Here is an 18,996-nt window from a genome sequence, read left to right as displayed (position 1 = left end):
AGATTTTTTATTGGTTTTGTTCACTTCTGGGTTTACCCTCTGCCAGTGAGCACAGAGCAGATACAAAACATATGCTTGAAGTATATGTGAATGAATGTCTGTCCAGGTTTACGGTGAGCTCTTCCTGGCCAGCAGTGGGCTGAGTGGGACCCAAGGGGATAAGGGGGCCCCACCACTGCCTCCCCCTGCCGGAGATGACCACTGCACTCAGCTCCTGGGTGGCTGTATTGAATGACGGTGCACTGGGTGGCTTCACCAACAGCAACTGACTTTCTCACAGCTCTGGAGGCCAGAAGTTCAAGATCAAGGTGTCCATAGGGCTGTTCCTTCTGGGCTATCTTGGGGGCAATTCGTTCCAGGCCCCTTTCCTGGCTTCTGGTGTCCCTCGTATCCAATCGCCACCTCTGTCTTCCACGGCCTTCTCTTCCACGTGTCTGTGTCCATATTTCCCTCTTCTATTTTTTTACTCTTAAAAATATTTTATTTATTTATTTTCAGAGAGAGGGAAAGGGAGGGAGAAAGAGAGGGTGAGACATATCAATGTGTGAGAGATACATCAATCGGCTGCTTCTCGCGCACCCCCCGCTGGTACCAGGCCCACCGCCCAGGCATGTGCCCTGACTGGGAATCAAATCAGTGACCTTTCTGGTTTTCGGGCCAGCACTCAATCCGCTGAGCCACACCAGCCAGGGCCATAGTTCCCTCTTCTTATAAGGACACTAGTTATTGGATTTAGGGGCCACCCTATTCCAGTATGACCTCATCTTGATTTAATTACATTTGCAAGCTCCCTGTTTTCAAATAAGGTCACAGTCACAGGTGCCAAGAATTGGGACTTGAACGTATCTGTCTGGGGGACGATTCAACCCACAACACCCTCCTTATCCTCAGCCTCTGGTTGAGTCGGGTCCTAGACATATTTAGACCGGCAGAGTCAAGTCTTTGGGGGTCTTGGATGTTGTCTTCTCAACTTTAACTTTTGATATAATTTCAAACTCACAGAAAATTTCAAGATAAGTACCAGAAACTCCTGTCACCCCTGCCCGGGTTCCCCAGTTGGCTGCATTCATTTTGCTTCATTTGCTTTGTCATATTCTGCGTCTACATCTGCCTGTGCCTGGACCTCCCTCCGCCGGTTAGCTGCGTGCACTACGTATACTGATATGCATTTCCCTCCATGTCAGCCATAAAGGATGACACTGGAGGTTCAATGCCTCTTCATCCACAAACACAGAATCACATATTTTCTGAAAAAAAAAAAGATTTTCTTCAATAAGCTGGTACAGTTATCAAGGTCGGGAAATTTCGCATTGAAACAATACTCATATCTGACCCAGTGACTAGGGGGACCTTGGTACCCCAGCAGGTTGCCATGACAACAGATGCAGGCAGCCAGATCAGCAGGCAACTGCTCAGAGAAGGGGGCCCAGTGGGGAGGGGGAGGCCACCCCAACCAAGCTTGGGGGAGGTCAGGGTTAAGAGCACTTTGGGAACCACAGAGAGTGAAGTTCCTTCTGCTCCTCTTAGATCAACGGTGAGGTGGGGGGAGGATTAGGACTTAAAATATGTCTTTTTGAGGAGATGCAATTTAACCCAGTCCCAGCAGCGTCTAAATTCCTGGGGCTATAGGGTTTGGATAGTAGCCGCATCAGCACTGGGCAAGGCAGTGGGCATCTGATCTGCAGTTACAGTAAGTCTGTGTCAGCCATCTCCAAGCTGCCCCTTGTCCTGCAGGCCCTCCATGACTGCTCCATGCACATGATGACACCTCCTTTTGCTCCATCCCTCATGCTTCCAGGGTCATTGCCTGCCCACCAGCCTCCTCTTTGCTTAAGGACTAAGCCTGGCTACTGTTTGGGCATCTACTCCCCACAGTGTGTGCCTTTTGGGAAGTCTATCCCACCTGAGTGCTGAAAATCCTTATTGGTATCCCACCCCTTTGCAGGAGATTGGTTTATGCGTGGACATGTGACTCCCTCCTGGCCAATGAGATGTGAGGGAGAGTCGTGGAGGCAGCTTCTAGAGACCTCTGCATTCGGTGGCTCATGATCCTTTCCACAACGTGGACTCATTCCTCATGTTGTCATCCCTTGTTCTCTCTCTTCTGCCTCCTGCTCCCACTTATAAAGGCCCTCATGCTATATTGAGACCATTTAGATAATCCAGGCTTATGTCCCATCTCAAAGTCAGCCGATCAGCAACCTTAATTTCATCTGGAACTTTGGTTCCCTCTTGGTACACAACAGAACATATTCATAGGTCCAGGGGATTTGGATGTGGACATCTTTGGGCGTTGTTATTCTGCTGACCACAGAAGTTTCCTTTATTCCTAAAAGGGAGGCCTGGGAAAATGGTCCCTTTCTGCCCGTGGCCATTGCAGCTTCTTGATGAGATGTCTGGAGCAGTGGCAGCCATATTGGTACCCATCTGAGGATGAACAGTGCAAAAGTAGGCAGAGCCAAAATAATCACAGAGCAGCAGAATGGAGCCCAGGAGCCTCTTTTTGGAGGTCATAACATATTGCCTCTCTGCTTAAGCCCGTTACAGGCAGGATTTTCAGTTGCCTGCTGCAAAGGCACCTACAGAGCAGAATGCCAGCTGCCTCTCAGATGCCCTGGAGGTAGAATGACAATCTTTATCTCTCACTCTGTGTGTGTGTGTGTGTGTGTGTGTGTGTAGACTACATTTCCCAGCTGCCTTGCAACCAAGCATGGCCCCATAACCCTGTTCCAGCCAGTGGGATGTGGGCAAGAGTGGCTGTGCCTTCAAAAGTGAGAAGTGCACAAAACCTGGAAACTACCCACATTCAATGGACAGTGGAATGGCTAAAACAATCGTGGTGTATGCTCTCAGCGGAATGCTGCCCAATGGTGACAATGAGCATGGAGGAAGCTCACATAGTTTTGAACTAAAGAAACCACACAGAACAAATGTCGATACCAAAAGATTCTATTTATATAAAGTCAAAGTCACTCAAAGTAAACAATGCTCTGCGAGTTCAGGACAGTGGTCACCCCCGTGGGGAGTGGGGAGGGGTGGCAGAGGGGCTGGGGGCTTTGGGGCTGTCACGTGGCTGTGGTCTATTGTGGAAAGTCCTGCACTTGGGGTCCTTGGGGTCCACGCCAAAAAGGAAAAACCTCCTAAGAGGACGGGGAGCAGCCTCTCCTCCCTTCTGTCTCGCACTGGCCAGGGGTGGGCTGCAGGTACCCAGACTTCTGTGAGGACGAAATTCTCCTGGGTCTTCACTGCAGCCATGAAACCACTTGCCTTTGTGGGAGAAAAACAGTTTCCTCATCAGGGCCTGAGAAATCAATCATGAGCATAGTGCCCTTTTCAGAGCTGAAGTTTCTTAAAAATGAGTGAGAGGGATGTGCTATTTTAGACAAGAGCAGATGGTGTGCATCTCATCCCACTGTTACTAATTGGACGTACCACGCTGGGCCTTACCTCTGTAAGTCGTTCTCACTCAGAGACACTGGGCAATGTCCAGGGCATCTGTGGTTGTCACCCCTGGGGATGCTCCTGGGACCAAGTGGGTGGGGTCAGGGATGTTGCTGGGCTCTCCCCAGTGCCCAGTATGGCCCTCCACAGAGAACCATCCAGCTGCCCACAGTGCCTACATGGAGAAAGAAACCCTGCTATACATCAAAGAACACGCAGCAGATGGAGAGGCCCCACGCCACCTCCAGGGCTCTTCTGAGAAGCAAGACGCCATCCACCCCCTTCTCAGACCCCACAGGCCTTGCTGGGCCCCTCTGTGTCTCTACCACCTGCGTGGGGGGTAGGTGATGGGTCCCCAGGCCCCTTTCCCAGGACCCCCATGTGCACTCACTCTCAGCTCCCTCACCCCTTGCACTGTTTTTTCCCCACCTGAGGACATTTTTCTCATTGCTTGTAGAGGGAGAGAGAGAAGTATGATGCAAGAGAGAACCATCTGTTGGTTGCCTCCTGTAGGCACCCAAACCGGGGATTGCACTCACCAGGACTGGGGTGGCATGTGCCCAGACCAGGGGACTGGGGATCGAACCTGCAACCTGGGTATGTGCCCTGACCAAGGATCAAACCTCAGCCTTTGGGCTATGAGATGAGGCTTCAACCAACTGAGCCACACTGGCCAGGGCACCTCTTGCATTTTGGGAGAACTACTTTGGTCTCAGGCAGAGATCAGGGCAGGGAAGCTTTATGCGTGGTTTTCACTCTTTGTATTTCCATATGAACAGGACTGAGCTTGGAATTCAGCCCTGGAGGGTCTGGTACTGAGTCCTTGTTTCTGCCTCCACTGAAACATCTTTTTCCCGGAGGTAGGGAGGGCAATGGATCGCTCAGCTTTTGCCACACACACAAAAATGCCCTCTGATCAAGGGCCTTTCCCATCATTACCGAATTTTGCAAATGTTGAAATTTGCAAATGCTGGGGGCCTCGCCAGAGGCAGCCAGACGCTCCATGCTGTGCAATCTTGGGCAGTGACTTGGCCTCTCTGGGCGCCATAGGGATGGCAATACCGAAATCCATCTCAAAGGACGGCCTTTTGGGAGGCTTCAAGTCGACCTGGCAAAGCATCAGCAAAGGCGCCTACATGCCCTTGAGAGGGGCGACCTCTTTCGGCCGCGCGGCAGTACTGCTGTTCCTCCCTGGAGCCAGCCAAAGAAAAAATCATTGGAGGCGTTTATTGAAACTGCGAGGGGCGGACCTGTTCTGGATGCAGGGATCCCAGGCAGAAGCAAGACAAGCACGGTTCCCGCCCAACTAAAGCCCATACTCTAATGCGGTAAAAAGACAGTTACAAATGCAAAATAGAGTAAGATAGCTGTGAAGCACCACCAGAAAGTCCCCATAGATTCAGGTAGGAAAACGCATACCCTAGACAGGGGAGGGTTTTTTGGAGGAGGTGATGATTAAGGTGAATCTTGGAGGACTCAGCCACAAGAAAATCGAGAGGTGGACTCACTGCAAAGTGACGAGAGATGAGCCTGGTGGAGACGCGGGGTCTGAAGAGGCCAGCAGGAGGCCAGTGGAGTGGACGTGAGGCGTTCTCCCTCGGAGGACCCTGCGGGATGGCCGGGACGCTTTGACAAACACACAGGGCAGGATTGTTGTATAACAGACAGCCCCTAATTAGTGGCTTAAAATCATGAAGATGCATTACTCCCCCTGATCCTGCATCCTGGGCTGGGCTCAGCAAGCTAGCTCTCGCTGAATGTGGTATCTGCTGAGGCTGGAACACTGGAGTGGCCTCTTCCCTCATTGTCTGGGAAGCCCCCCCCCCCCCCAGAGAAATCTCCAGGGTTGCCAAGTTCACAAGTTTGGCAATGCCACCAAAGACCCATCTTCAGCTTGTCATCCTCAGACTAGCAGGTATCATGGTCATGATATAGTTGCCTGAGCTCCAGACATTACAGACAGTCTCAAAACAAAACAAGAAGAGACAGGCTTCTTCCTTTTGTGTCCTTGTGGTTTCCCCCTCAGGTCTCCCTACATCAGTCAGTCCTGAGAAAGTGACAGAAACCCTGGTGACCTAGGACCACCAACCAGCATTGCCTCATTGATCTGAGCACAGAAGGGGCCTCTTACTAAGATGCAATGAAGGAGGAAGTCGGGTCTGCTCTAGCTCTGAGCGCTGCTCCTAACTTGACGGTTCATTCAACAGTTCTTCCTGGGAGCCTTCTGTGGGTGGCTGCCGTTCTGGGTGCCAGGACATGCAGAGTGGGACGGTCTCAGGCCCTGGTCTGGAGAGGTGACTTTCTACAAAGCAGAGTAGAAAACAGGTAAGTCAACAACGTCATTTTAGCTGCTACTGAATGCCACAGAGGAGTCAAACAAGATGTTGGGGTGCAGAGAGACCCAGGATCTCAGCTGCCTTCCTGAGCAGGAGCTGGCCTGGGATGTGTGTGGGCAAAGGGTTCAGGCGGAAGGACCAGCAAGTTCAAAGGCCCTGCAGAGGGGAACACACCTGGCATGTTCATGGACCGGGAGGGCAGAGTGACAGGAGAGGACAAATGAGGGGCTGCAGGAGCGAACCGGCCCCACAGGACCTCGTGGAGGGGCCGAGAGCGGAGCTTCCACTGTATCCAGGTGATGGGCACCTGTAGAGTGGAATGTGGATGCTGAGAATGTGGGTGGGCCATTCTCCTGTTGCTCGGTGACCACAGACTCACTGGGTGTGTTGGGAGCAAGGCTGAGAGGCTGGGGAAGGGCCTCATTCATGGGGGACCATCGGCAAAGTTTGGTGGACAGACGCCGTACCTCGGAGACTGAGGGCAAGTCAGAAGGGGAGGGATATGACGACGCCCTGAACCTCCAGAGTGTGGGATATGAGACCCTAGGGTCCAAGGATCCCATAGACCAGGACTTAAATAATGGGGAGCTGGGGTCTGAAGACCAAGAAGAGGAAATTCCCCCTGAGGAGGTGTCCGAGGAAGAATTCCTGGATGCCCAGGACCCAGGAGAGGCCCCTCCAGAATTGAAGACTATTCTGAAGGAAGTCGAGGAGGATGATGTACCTGAGATGAGGTAGGCATGGGGGTGGGGCTTACACAGGCTGGGGTGGGGCCCACACAGGCTGGGGTGGGGCCCACACACTGGGGAGAGAGTAGTATCCCCATGCCCACCCCATGCTCCTGTAGCCTTGGTGTTGTTGCTGCTGGCACGGGTCTCCCCGGGGTCCAGGTAGTCATTCTAGGGTGAGGGTGTCAGATGGGTCAGGTGGCGCCTCACTGGCCTCTGAGGCCAAGTCTTCAAACATGTCCAGGTTGCAAGTGGATTATAGTGGAAAACCCTATAAAAGCGAGAATTTTGGAGTGGGAAAAAGTTCAGATGCCAGAGTCGAGAGGTCAGGAAGGGTGGTCCTCACTTAGAGAGAAAGAGAAATGGGGAAAATCACCAGCTCAGAAGCTGCAAGTATTCCAACTACCTCAAATTGCAGAAATGTTTAAGCTGGCTGGGAGAGCATGCTCCGGGTGGACTGAAAGTTGGTGAATTGAGCCTTTGTGGGAGTGATTTTTGGAAATGAGTGGCACCCTGGAAACAGCCAGGTATCCCCTGGCAGATTCAGCGTGTGCGTCCCTCCCTCCCTCCTCCCCTGGGCCACGTTCCTGGCTCTTCTGGGCCGTGACTGTCCAGGCAGGAAGGGGCCCAGTGGGTCAGCAGGAGCTGGCCGCTGCCCCCCTCCTTCAGCAGCCCCCTTTGTGAGCGGCGTCTCCCACGCTGCAGGTGGACATCTGCTGGCATGGCCTGTGACATGTCGGGCGGTGTTGTGGAGGAAATGGTGCAGGGCGGGGACAGGGGCCCAGGGAGGACGTGTGAGTTCATGGCTGCAGGGAGTGAGGAGAAGGCCCTGTCCCTCCCGTAGTCTGACGGCTGCCTGGGGCCTCTCTGTAGTTCAGTCCTGCTTGCGGGCCTGGATACACATGAGATGAGAAAACCTCTTGTGTAATTACTGCGACCATCCTGTGAGGTGGGGGCAGGTCTCTATTCCCTCTCGCAGAGGAGGGGGCAGGGCCACCCGGCCAGAGTCACACATCTGGCTGCTGATGGAGTGAAGATTGCAGTCCACACCTTTTGAAGCCAGAATTCGGCCCCAGAGAGGCCACTTTGTAGGGTGAGGAGATTCAGGGGGTGCAGAAAAACCAGCAAATCCAGCCTTACCACTCAACTCTTCCCAAAGCCGGCTATCCATCACCCAGAGGTTCCCTGGCACCTCTATGGTAAGAAGGAGGAAGAAGAGGAGGAGACTTTTTGAATTGGCAAAACCCAAGACCAACTGGCAAGTTCTGAAAGACAGGTGAGGGGTTTGGGCAGTCTTGCTGGAGGCAGGGATGGGGGTCCGCAAAGAGGAGAGCAGCCCCTGGGGGTCCCATCTATTTATGTGCATAGTAAACTTGGGGTGAAAAGCCAGGGTGCCAACAGTGGGGACTTGGGGGGGATGCAGTGGCCGGTGGTGGCCTCTGGGTGCTGGCCCAGGAGAGAGAGGCATTTGAGCACATGGGAGCTGCAGAGCAAGGCAGGGGCTGGGCTGTCTCACCGCAGGATGGGGTGCTGCTGTAAGGGCTATGCCTGGATCTCCCCATGCATGAGGACCTTGCAGTTCTGTGTCTACTGGTAAGTCCCAGGGCGTCTCCTCTCACTGTCTCCTGCCCATGTTGGGGGGAACATCCAGGCCCCAGGACCCTTTCCTTAGTTACGCCTTCTTTCCCAGCTTCCCACTTCTCTGCACATCAGCCTCACTCAAAATAATCTGCATTTCCCCACGACTCTCCAATTGTCTCCCCGTGCCCCTCTCCGACCTGCTCCTCTCTTGAGCCTCCTCGTTCTCTGCTTCCTTCCCGCTGGCCACTCTACCCCGTCTTCCTCCTGCTGCCCTGCCTCTGCTTCACTGTCTTTCTGTTTGCGCATGTGTCTGTGTTTATGGGGTGCCCTGAGTTCTGTTTCAGAGAGGGGCGCAGGAAGCCTCTGCCCAGGCTTCCCTCACCCTGAGCCACGCCTGGGTGCCTTCCAGGCCATCCGTGTACTGGACAGAGAAGTTTCTGGAAGACACTACTCTCACTGTCACGATGCCTGGTAGGTTGAGCCCATCCTCCACCTCCACTCTGTGTTAGTGGCTGCTTGGCTCAGGGGTTGGCCAGAGGTGGCCCTTGTCCCAGCCATGGCACCTGGCCAGTCTGTCTGATATGCTGCTCCTGGCCTCCTGGTGCCGGGTTATCCCCACCTCACCCAACCAGTGCCCTGCTCCGAATGGGGAGACCTCAGGGACTCCCCTGGCCCTAACGCCCCTGAGAGTCCTTGTGGCTCCTCCCCTTTTTCTGTCTCCCAGGAGTGTCTGTCCCTCACCATGTTCAGGGGGCTCATCTCTGGACTGTACCCCTGGAAGAGCCAGAGCCAGCTGGCAGCTGGTCCTAGGGGTGAGGGGCATGGGGCAAATCCTCCAGGGGAAATCCCAGTTTGCACCACAGTCAAAAGGGGGTTAGTATTAACTCTACAAAGTCTTCTTTCTTCACTCTCACAATGGTTTCTACCCTTTTTGAGAGTACTGGACTCCTTCAAATAAAACACTTCAAGAAACATTATTACTGTGGAGAAGTAAAGGATGCAGTGAACACTAAGGCCCTGGAAACCCTAGGCCTGAACAAACCTCAGACCGAAATCCACTTTCCCAACCTGGGGGGTTATGGGAGCCTGTCCAGGAACCGATGGGCCTGAGCTCCTGTTCCAGCCCCGTCGCTCCCATCCTATGAGCTTGAGTAAGGGACTTCAGGCCTCTGGGGCTGTTGTTTCCAGAGCAGGGACAGCAAAGGTCACTCCTGTGCAAAGTGTCTGGTGCTGAGCTGTCTGGGCCCATAGTTCCTCACATCATGCCTGTTGCTCTAGCCCAGGGAAAGCTGAATTCAGTAGGAAGAAAACTCCTGGGGGTGTGATTCGGACATTGCAACATTGTGGCTGAGATGAGACAAATTCACACGGACTACCGAGTCCCGTGGAGGAAAAGGGACGGCACAGCCACTCTCTCAAGAGGAGAGTGAGCTGACCCTTGCCTTGACAAGCTTTTATTGCTTTTCTGGGCACATTACATTGAAGATGGTCCTCATTTACTATGCACAGGTTCGCTTTAGGTGGTTACCTTTTACAGAAAACAAAGCAGAGGATGTTGCTAATTACATCACAGAAGCAGGATATTTGCAAATACAAAGGGAAAAGTGGTTGAACTGGTTATACTCATCCTTGGGAGGTGTAGCATAGTTTTTAGGAAGTTACTTTAAAGATATGCGGTAAATGTTTGCTGCCTCAATTCAGGGTGAGGGAGTTTTAGCAAAAACAAATCTCATAGCAGTCTAGGTACAATGCAGGCCTGATTCCTCATGGGAGAACCTATCCATGGATGTGACGCCTGTGTGCTGGACCTCGCTTTCCACTGACCTTTCTGAGTGGGAGCTGGGCCCACGCCATGCAGTAGGGTCTCCTATATTTCCCCCCTTGTTTTTAGTTAGGACTGCTATAGATCCCACAAAGCTTGCTACTTGCTGGTCTCTCACATGACCCTGGGAAAATAATTTGCAAATGCATCAAAGTACACAGAGCATTATTGTAATCAGTAAGCAACCAGTGGCTCTAAAGACCCACATTCTCAGATTAAGCCCATCAATCATTGTCAGGCAGTAATGATCAAATAATATATAACATTCAAAGAACTATGAGGGCTTATTTAGAGTCAGGGTCAGATAGCTAAAGGGCCATAAAATTTTGGGGAAACAAACTCATTTCAGGCTTGGACCCTTATCATTTAAACTGAGGGTATTAGCAAAGCAGGTTTCATGGGATTTTATGTATTACTTTCTTAGGCCTGATCACCCCAGGGAACCTGCTCTTTCCAGCACAGGGCTGCACTCACCTTCGACATTGTTTCAGGCTTAAGTCAGGCAGGGGAAGTAAGGCAGCCAAGTGATTAGGAGACTTCTTGCAGACAGAAAGAGGACTCAGGCTATGTCAAAGCCGAGGGGCAAGGGCCCATCACCCCCTTTTTCTATAGCCCTCCAAGTCCTTCTGTGAGGGACCCCTCGTGGCCATGTCTGTCTTAGGTTGTCCCTCCCTTGAGAAATCTTACCCATCAATGGCTAACTGATCATGCACTGGGGACCAGGCAGGGTGGAGTAAAGTGGGAAGAGGTGGTGCTCCTGCCAGGGACATAAGCTTCATCTCCTCAGTGGCTTAGGGTCCCAAGGTCTGTCACTCAGCCTTAGCCATGGGGGGATTACAGCTTCTGAAACCAGGCAGCATGGTTCCCAACAGGGGTGGATGTGTTTCAAGTTGGGGCTGTTTCCCATTTGTGTAGCAGTGTCCCGCCGATTGGAGGAGCTGGCTCAACCTAGAAGGTTCTGCTTGGATTATTACAGCAACGAAAGGTGAGGAGGGGAGGGTTGGGTGAGCACGCTGAGGACAGAGTTTGGCAGAAAACCTTTCCCTTTAATTGAAAGGGTACAGCAAGGGGAGTGTTCAGCTCCTGGGACTAGATAACCCAAGTCCATGCTGGATGCCTGCAGACAGGCCCTTGACCCTCGGGTCTTTGTTCTCCACCTGCAGAACAGATGGCCGTGGAGAACACACAAAAGATACTTAGCACAGTGCCTGCTGGAGAAAGTGCTGAGTAACGTCACTTATCACCTTCGTGGGTTTTGTTGACTCTGAAAGCTAGTAATTGTAAGAGATTGTTAGTTTATGTACAACTAATGAATTAATTCTTTGTTATTAATTAGAACTTTCATGCTTGTCACATGGTGAAAGGGGTTGGTTGGAGTGTGGAGGGCCTGAACAAAAAAGAAAAAATAGAGAGAAAACTCATGGACACGGACAACAGTGTGGTGATTGCCAGGAGGAGTGGGGGATAAGTGGGGGGATAAATGGTGATGGACAAAGGCTTGGGGTGTGAACACACCATACAGTACAGATGATGTGTTATAGAATTGTGCACCTGAAACCTGTAGAATTTTGTTAACCAGTGTTATCCCAATAAATTCAATAAAAAGGAAAAGTGATCTTTAGCATTATTTGGACATAACTTTTAATTACTTATCTTGATGCATGGCCTAATGTCATAGGTGTCCTGTAGGGGCCAGCGGCACAGCCTCTCTGGTTACTAAACTGGGCCCTGGAGGTGCGCCCTCTGCCCCATATGGGCTGTGTCTCCCTCCTCTTGTCATGGTGCCTTGATTGCTGTTGGCACATCTATGGGAGGAATTCATCCCCCGGCCTGTCAGTTTCTGGCCACCACGAGGACTTACTGTGCAGGGGCCCACTTGTGAACAATGTTGGGCAGTGGTCCTTCAGTGTGGTCTGACACTACCCACTGGGTGCTCTGGGCCAAGTCAGTCACCATCTGTGTTTTGCAGATGGCTGCTGCTTGTGCTGGGCTTGAAGGTGCCTAGGTGAGGCCAAGCTGTGAACCAAGGCTGGCTGCTGCTAGTGTCAGGCCTGGGGATGCTTAGGGTGAGGTATGGGGCTCGCTGAAGCCAGATGCTGGTTGTTTGAGAGATTTTAGGAAAATCTGAAGCAGGAACCAAGATAGGTCATTTGCATGAAAAGTCCACTGGAAACAGCTTGGGTGGGCCCACAAGTTGGGTTGGGTGGGGTCTCAAGGAATCACCAGCATGGGGCAAATAGTGTGAGCCAGGTTGGTAGAATCTCAGATAAGGTGCCACCTGCTGGTTCTGTGCGAAGAGGGCTCATGAAAGGAACAATGACCTCTGCCAGCACCTCTGTCTGGGAGAAAGCTGCCCTTCTCTTTGTTCTCATCCTGATGCCAGACAATTCAGGTCCTCCCCGTATGTCTCTGGTGTCCTTCAAGCTGCTGCCCCAGAGCAGGAGCTCAGAAGGGAGTGAGTCTCAGTAAGTCCGTGCATGGGCCCTTTAAGAGGAATTCCCGAGACTCTGGAAGCCCTCCATCTCTCTCAATCTCAATCCCTGCTGGTTTCTGCAGCCAGAAGTTATGGGAATTTCTCTTCCTGGCATTGGAACCCATGGCTGGGGGACTTGGGGTGGAGCTGGGACCTTTTACTACTCAGGAGGGACCTCTGCAGCCAAGATATCCTTCCCAATTTTTATCTGCCACAAGTGGGTGTGGGGCCAGCCTGTTCCTCGTCTCTGCCCCTCCTACCAATCTCAGTTTGGCTCCTTTAATTCCCTCGTTGTAGGACTTCCATTCAGCAGATTTCAGGTGGTTCTGAATGATGGTGTTTCTGTCATTTAGTTGTAATTTTAATGATGCTGTGGGAGGAGGCGAGTCCCACTTTTACTGATGCCATCACCTTGACCGGATGTCTGAATCATTTTTTGATTCAGAGATGCTGGCATGTTCCACACACTGTTTTTTAGCCTGTTTTGTGAAAATAACTTTTCGCTTTAATGCTGAATCATAGTGTAATCTGAAGGCAATTTACACTGCAATTAGACCTAACATCTCTAAAGCCAAGAACGCACGTAGCTTGACCGAGGTTACTTCGGTGAGAACAGCTACATCCACACACAGACCAGGAGACTGCGGATCTTCTGATGTCCAGCGGGCAGCAAGTCTAAGCTGCATCCCGACCTTGGAGATGTGATAATATGAGAAGTTTGCCTTAGATCTAGGAGACACAGCTTTATTTCTGGAGCAGAGGCCTAGCTGAGACCTGATTTTAGGAGGCGTGGGCTCAGCAAACCCAGAGGAAGTCCACTGTCCCAGCTTTCTGTGACAGCTGCTAGACACAAACTATTATCCCTCATGTTCACATCTGAACCCATGCCCTGGTGACAGGGTGTGGGGAGAAAGCCCTGAGGGGATGGATGACCTCGGGACAGTGTTGCCTGGTTTTGAGAACACACAGGGACTCCTGTTAGGGATTCTTTTATGAATCCCTTCTTGGAGGTGTCTTCCAAACCCTCCACTTTCCCAGGTTCTCCCTTCTCCCAAGAATCAGAGAGGAGCTGAGAAAGAGATGACATACCCAGAAATGTGCAGACATGTCCCCCTTTGGCTGAACTAGTGTCTCAAATGTGGATGTCCCCTAGGATTACCCCCATGCATCCCATTCCTCGGTCTACCTTGGACTACCGATCATCTAGTCGCCTGATAGAACTGGCCACCCCGAGGATCCGGAATAACATTTGGAGCATAAACATGTCGGAGGTAGGTGCTTCACACTCCTGAGACCCTTGCCTCAACGGTCAGGGCACTGACCCCAGTCAGTGGGCTGGGATCAGGGGCCTTGGACGGACAAGCAGGAACAGACTCCAGAGCAATAGGTGTGTGACTTTGACCAGCTGTGTTAGTTTCATTTTATACTTTATCATGTACATGGACCCATAAACCACAGCCTTCGTATTTTTAACATATATATGTGGCATCTTAATTCTTGTTTTCCCTCTCAATATTTGTTTTCTAGAGCATTTCATGCTGATTTATATAGAAGCAACACTTTAACTGCGGGGTCTCATTCTGTCCCATGAATACACCGCAGTTAGCTTTCCCAGTCCCTCCTGAGGGACACTAGGTTGTCTCCAGCTGCAGTGCGCACGAGTACGATCAAACCCCCATGCCCCTCCCCTAGCATTTCTCTGTATGGCGGTCATCACGTGTGCATGTGCTCAGCCTCACCTGAGATGGACAAACTGCTCTCCAAAGTGCTTGTACTCATTTACTCTACCATCAGCCATGCATGAGGATGTCTCTACCCCCACCCCCAGGGCTTGACACTGTCAGACTCTTTAATTTTTGCCACATTCGTTTGCCTGCAGTGATATTTTGTTGTTTTAATTTATGTCTCCCTGGTCAACAGAGAGGATTGTTGACCATTTAGGTTTACTGTCCTGTATGATTAGCCTAGCCCCCTATAGATTTTTGGGTCATTGATTTAGAGGTGCTCTTTACATGTGATAGCTACCAAGCCTTTTGCTGAACACATTGCAAACTAACTTCTTTCCATTCACTCATCTGTCTGTTGGTGATGCTTATGAGGTCTCTTTGATCCAGGGACTCTGAGGAATCATGGGCTGTTTTACTCTTTCCCCGCTCATTCTGTTTCCAGGTGTCCCAAGTGTCCAGGGCAGCCCAGGTTGCCACCCCCAGTTCGAGGATCCTCCAGTTGGCAAAGCCCAGGGCTCCAGCCACCCTGCTGGACGAATGGGACCCTGTGCCAAAGCCCAAGCCGCGTGTGTCAGACTATAACCGGCTCCTTTACTTGGCCAGTAAGTAGGTCCTCATGTTTGTCCCCACTGGACAGAGGCAGGGAGGGGAGCAGTCAGAAGACATGGACTTTAGGCTCACTTCTGCCAGATATATGCTTCCCTCTTCCTTCATCTCCTCCCTTAGCTGCAGACCAGCTGTCAGATTACTGTGGACAAGTCCTACTGTGCAGGTTCCTGGGGGAAAAGAGGCAGAAGTTAGAGGGGACTGTGGCCATGCAGCTGAGTACTGTTGGAGTGGGTCTACCAGAAGGACAAGTGGGTGCAGAAGAGATAGTTGTGGGACAGGGCCAGGGACAAGGGAGCCAAGCTGAGGTGAAGGGCAGCTTGGAACTGGCATTGGCCTGATTCTTCTCTGTCCTTTAAAACAAATGAAATTCCTGGTCCCCTCATGACAACAGTGATGCACTAACTGTGGGGAACTGGGAAAATGCGGGAGAGCCTAAAAGAGCAAAGGATCCCACCCAAAGATAACGCAGTTCGGCGTGTTGCATTCTGGGTGTAACACAGGGTTACATGTAGAGCCATGAATGCATGCAGCCGCATATGCCTGTGAGTGTGCACCTTCCAAGTGCTCTCCCTGCTAGCCCCCTCCCGTCACGCCCCACGTCCAGTGCCCTGAGAACTCCTGTGGGCTTGGCCTTCTGAGCATATCAGGAACTCGTGCTCATCCAAGCTCATCTGCTCCTGGGCCAGAGCAGTTGCCTCCACCCTTGTCCCTGGTGCCACCCTTGTCCATTTCCCATGTGACAGCCACAGAGGTCTTGCTGAATTTAAGTTGGGTGCCACCCTTCCCTGCTCATGACTCTCCCAGGGCCCCCATCTCACTCTGTGAGGCTCATGGGCCCTTGGGATCTGCACCCCTCTGCCCCTTTGCCTCCCTGACCTGGGTCCACTCCTGCTTCCTGGAACCCTGACCACAGACACCTGCAGGCTCACTCCTCTGCCTCCTGTATGGTGGTGCTCCAATCTGTCCTCTTGGCAGGGCCTGAGTTTCCCACTTAACCCACGAGCTGTGCCCGCCTCTGGACACCCGTGTGTACCTGGGTTGCTCTCTGTGCTCTTTGTCTGTAGCGCCTGTCGAGTTCGAACATATGTGCTTACCATATGTTTATGTGTCTATTTATCCTTCGTGGTCTGTTATATGCGAGGCCTGTGATGTCGGAGGCTTTGGAGATCCTGTGTGTCCCCGCTCCTGGCACACAGCTGCTGGAGAGAGTAACCATAGCCACCAGAGAGCGTAACTGGCCGTTCTGGTTTACTCTGCTCTATCATTTTCCCAGTTTCCTACTTTCTGTGTTTTTGGTTATTTATTTGGAGCACTAAAAAAAAGATTTTACTTATTTTTTTAGAGAGGGGAAGGGAGGGAGAAAGAGAAATATCAGTGTGTGGTTGCCTCTTGAGCGTCCCCCATTGAGGACCTGGCCCACAACCTAGGCATGGGCCCCCAACGGGAACTGAACCGGTGACCCTTTGGTTCGCAGGCTGGTGCTCAGTCCCGGGCTGGAGCAATTTTTTTTATATATATAAGATGATCACTAATCCTTTGTTGAGAACATTGCAAAATAACTTCTCCGCAGTCCATCTCTTTTCTTTTAACTGTGTTTACAGGATCTTTTGTTTGTTTAATTTATTCACGTATCCATTTCCTTAATACTTATTAGATGATTGGTTAAATGAATGAAAACATATGCGCACATATGCACTGCTGCATTAGACCATTCTGTTTCTCTCTCACACGTACCTGGGACGTAAACATACACACATTTGTGCAGACACACTTGTGTATATGTGCGTCCATGTCTCAGATGTACCTATAAATACACGTTCGTGTGTTTATAAGAATGGTGTCAGGGTGTGCTTTTCAAACAGCAAACTCCTACCTGCTAATGGGTGTGACCATCATTTTAAAAAATGAAATGATGACACATGAAGAGCATGAACTGTGTAGGAGGGTGTGAGTCCATGTTTCTCTGCGTGTCCACATGTGTGCTGTGTTGCTGTGGACTCAGTCAACAGAGTTTAAAAGCCCAGACTTATTACAATGGTGGAAATGTTCCAGAATTCTCACAGAAGAGTTCAGAGAAGGCTGAGTTCTGGGCAGGGTCTTCCCAGCCCCCCAGGGGACCACTGAGGCCCTCTTCCCTTTTGGAAGGAATGGCCATCTGCCTGGCAAATCTCTGGAATAGGCTCTATGGCCTTGTCCAGCAGTGGGCCTGTGTGGGCTTGTGCCCGCCTGGAGGAAGGGACCACAGTCTCTGTCATCAAGGGCCTCTCCCCTGAGCCACGGCCTGTCTCCTGAGAAGAGGGCTGGGGTGGCCTTTTCCATTTGCACAGAGGCTCTAAACAAAGGGGTTTAGAAAGGAGGCTGCAGCACCCCTCAAAGCTGAGGATCCTGAGGCTCCCAGACAACGAAGCCTAAGGCAGTGATCAGAGGTGATCCCCCCTCCCTTCCAGTCCCTAAGCCACGCACTGCAGCTCGCTGTAAAGGAAGGGGTGGCAGAGTGGTGGCAAGGAGGGAGCCTGGCTGAGCCACGGGTCTCTGCTCCTAAGGTCTGTCTGTCCCTGACAGCAGCCACAGGCCATGTATGGCTGCTTCAGTGAAATTAGAACCAATCAATCAGTTGATCTAAATAAATTGATTTCATTAAAATTAAGTAGAAGAGAACTCCAGCCCATATCAGGTGCTCTCACATGCGGCTGGTAGGAGCCCCATCTCCAGCACTTCTGAGAGGGCCTGGCTGAGGCTACAGTCGTGTTGGACAGTGAGGGCAGGAGCCCAGAAGAACTCAGTGGAAGGCTGAGTCCTGCAAGTGCCTGTACATCCAGGGAGCTGCCCTTGGGTCCACTCAGCAGGCCTGCAGGGCCCGCCAAGGGGAGATGCTTCCCACAGCCATTGCTCACCCCTTCTCGCCATCATGACATCAGAGCAGGGAGGAGAGTGTGAAAGGGCCTGCTGAACCCCCACCTAACCCTAGCCACAAGGACACTTTGGCCAGCCCTCTGAGTCTCCCTGTCTGGGATGTGGGCATTTGAAGTACTTTTTTTCTTTACAATTCACTATCTTACTTTTTTTTTGTTTTTTTATTTTTTTACAATTCACCCTTTAAGAGAAATGTACAATTCATTATACTCCCCTAAAAAATAAAGTGTACATTCATTGCTTTTTAGTATACTCACAGAGTTGTGTACCCATCATCACAATGGATTTTAGAACACTTTCGTCACCACAAAGAGAAACCTAACGACCACTGGCAGTGGTCATCTTGCTACCAGCCATCTTGCTACCAGTCCCTGGCACCCACTAACCCACTTCCTGCCTTTATGGATTTGCCTGTTCTGGGTGTTTCACATGAATGGAATCACACACTGTGGCCTTTTGTGTCTGGCTCCTCTCATTGAGCTTCATGTGTTCAAGGTTCATCTATATCGTGACCTTTGTCATTGCTTCACTCCTTTTTATAGCTCAGTAATATTCCAGTGTGTGGATGGGACATGTTTTTTTTTATTCCTTTGTTAACAGAGAGGCCACTGAACTTGGGAACTTTGACCTAGCAGGTTGATCTCTGTAAGGGGAGTGGCTGCATGTCTAAGGCTCTGGTGCCTTATGCTGTCACTCTCTCCTGCTCTCTCTAGTGCCCAAGGTCCAGTCAGAGAAGTGTATTCCTGACCGAAATCCACGCTGGGAGGTGCTGGAAGTCACCAAGAAGGCGGTGGCCAGTCCCCGGATCATCTCCCTGGCCAAGCCCAAAGTGCGCAAGGACCTCAACGAGGGCTACGACCCCTATTACATTTCCCCGGCTTCCCTGGCTGCTCGGGCATCCCCTCGCTTGTATGAGCTTGCCACCCCCAAAAGCATCACCAAGAAAGTTTGAGTGACCCAGGCCTGGCCTCCAAGGCCCCGTTCCCAGTAAACACCCAAGTGCATCTAACCTTGTGTGTGGCTGGCTCTAAGAATTTTGGCCTGTAGGAGGGAGGGCAAGCTGGAAGGCCAAAGGATTATAGGAAGAAAATAATAATATTTATGTTCATATCCACCTGTGATTTGTACAGCCCTTTATTTCCCAAATCACTTTCCTCCACTGTCTTGAGTTTCTCTGATGTCACACTTCAGCCTCCCACAACCTCACAATTTCCCCCCAGAATGTCTTAGGTCCAGACTTGTTTATCTAACTATATGCTGGGTGCCCACAAAGACCGCAGACTCAGTGTGATCTCCACAATTAAACCAGCCCCCCTCTCCAACTCTGTGGCCTCCTTTCCCTCCTGCTGGTCTAAGAGGAGCACCT

The 18,996-nt window shown here is 51.4% G+C and overlaps 1 protein-coding gene across 1 annotated transcript; it reads left to right on the top strand.

Moving 5' to 3' along the window:
• The first annotated feature begins 6,203 nt into the window (after positions 1-6,203).
• On the top strand, positions 6,204-18,661 carry THEG (theg spermatid protein). Its single transcript, XM_036034464.1, is given in 10 exon segments — positions 6,204-6,511; positions 7,211-7,320; positions 7,604-7,781; positions 8,027-8,098; positions 8,496-8,557; positions 10,824-10,893; positions 13,535-13,652; positions 14,551-14,710; positions 18,344-18,490; positions 18,525-18,661. Coding segments are annotated over 10 exon segments (1,362 nt in total).
• Positions 18,662-18,996: the final 335 nt, after the last annotated feature.

Source organism: Phyllostomus discolor, chromosome 8 (assembly GCF_004126475.2).
Source record: "Phyllostomus discolor isolate MPI-MPIP mPhyDis1 chromosome 8, mPhyDis1.pri.v3, whole genome shotgun sequence".
Lineage (NCBI taxonomy): Eukaryota > Metazoa > Chordata > Mammalia > Chiroptera > Phyllostomidae > Phyllostomus > Phyllostomus discolor.
This window is presented reverse-complemented; position numbering and strand designations above follow the sequence as displayed.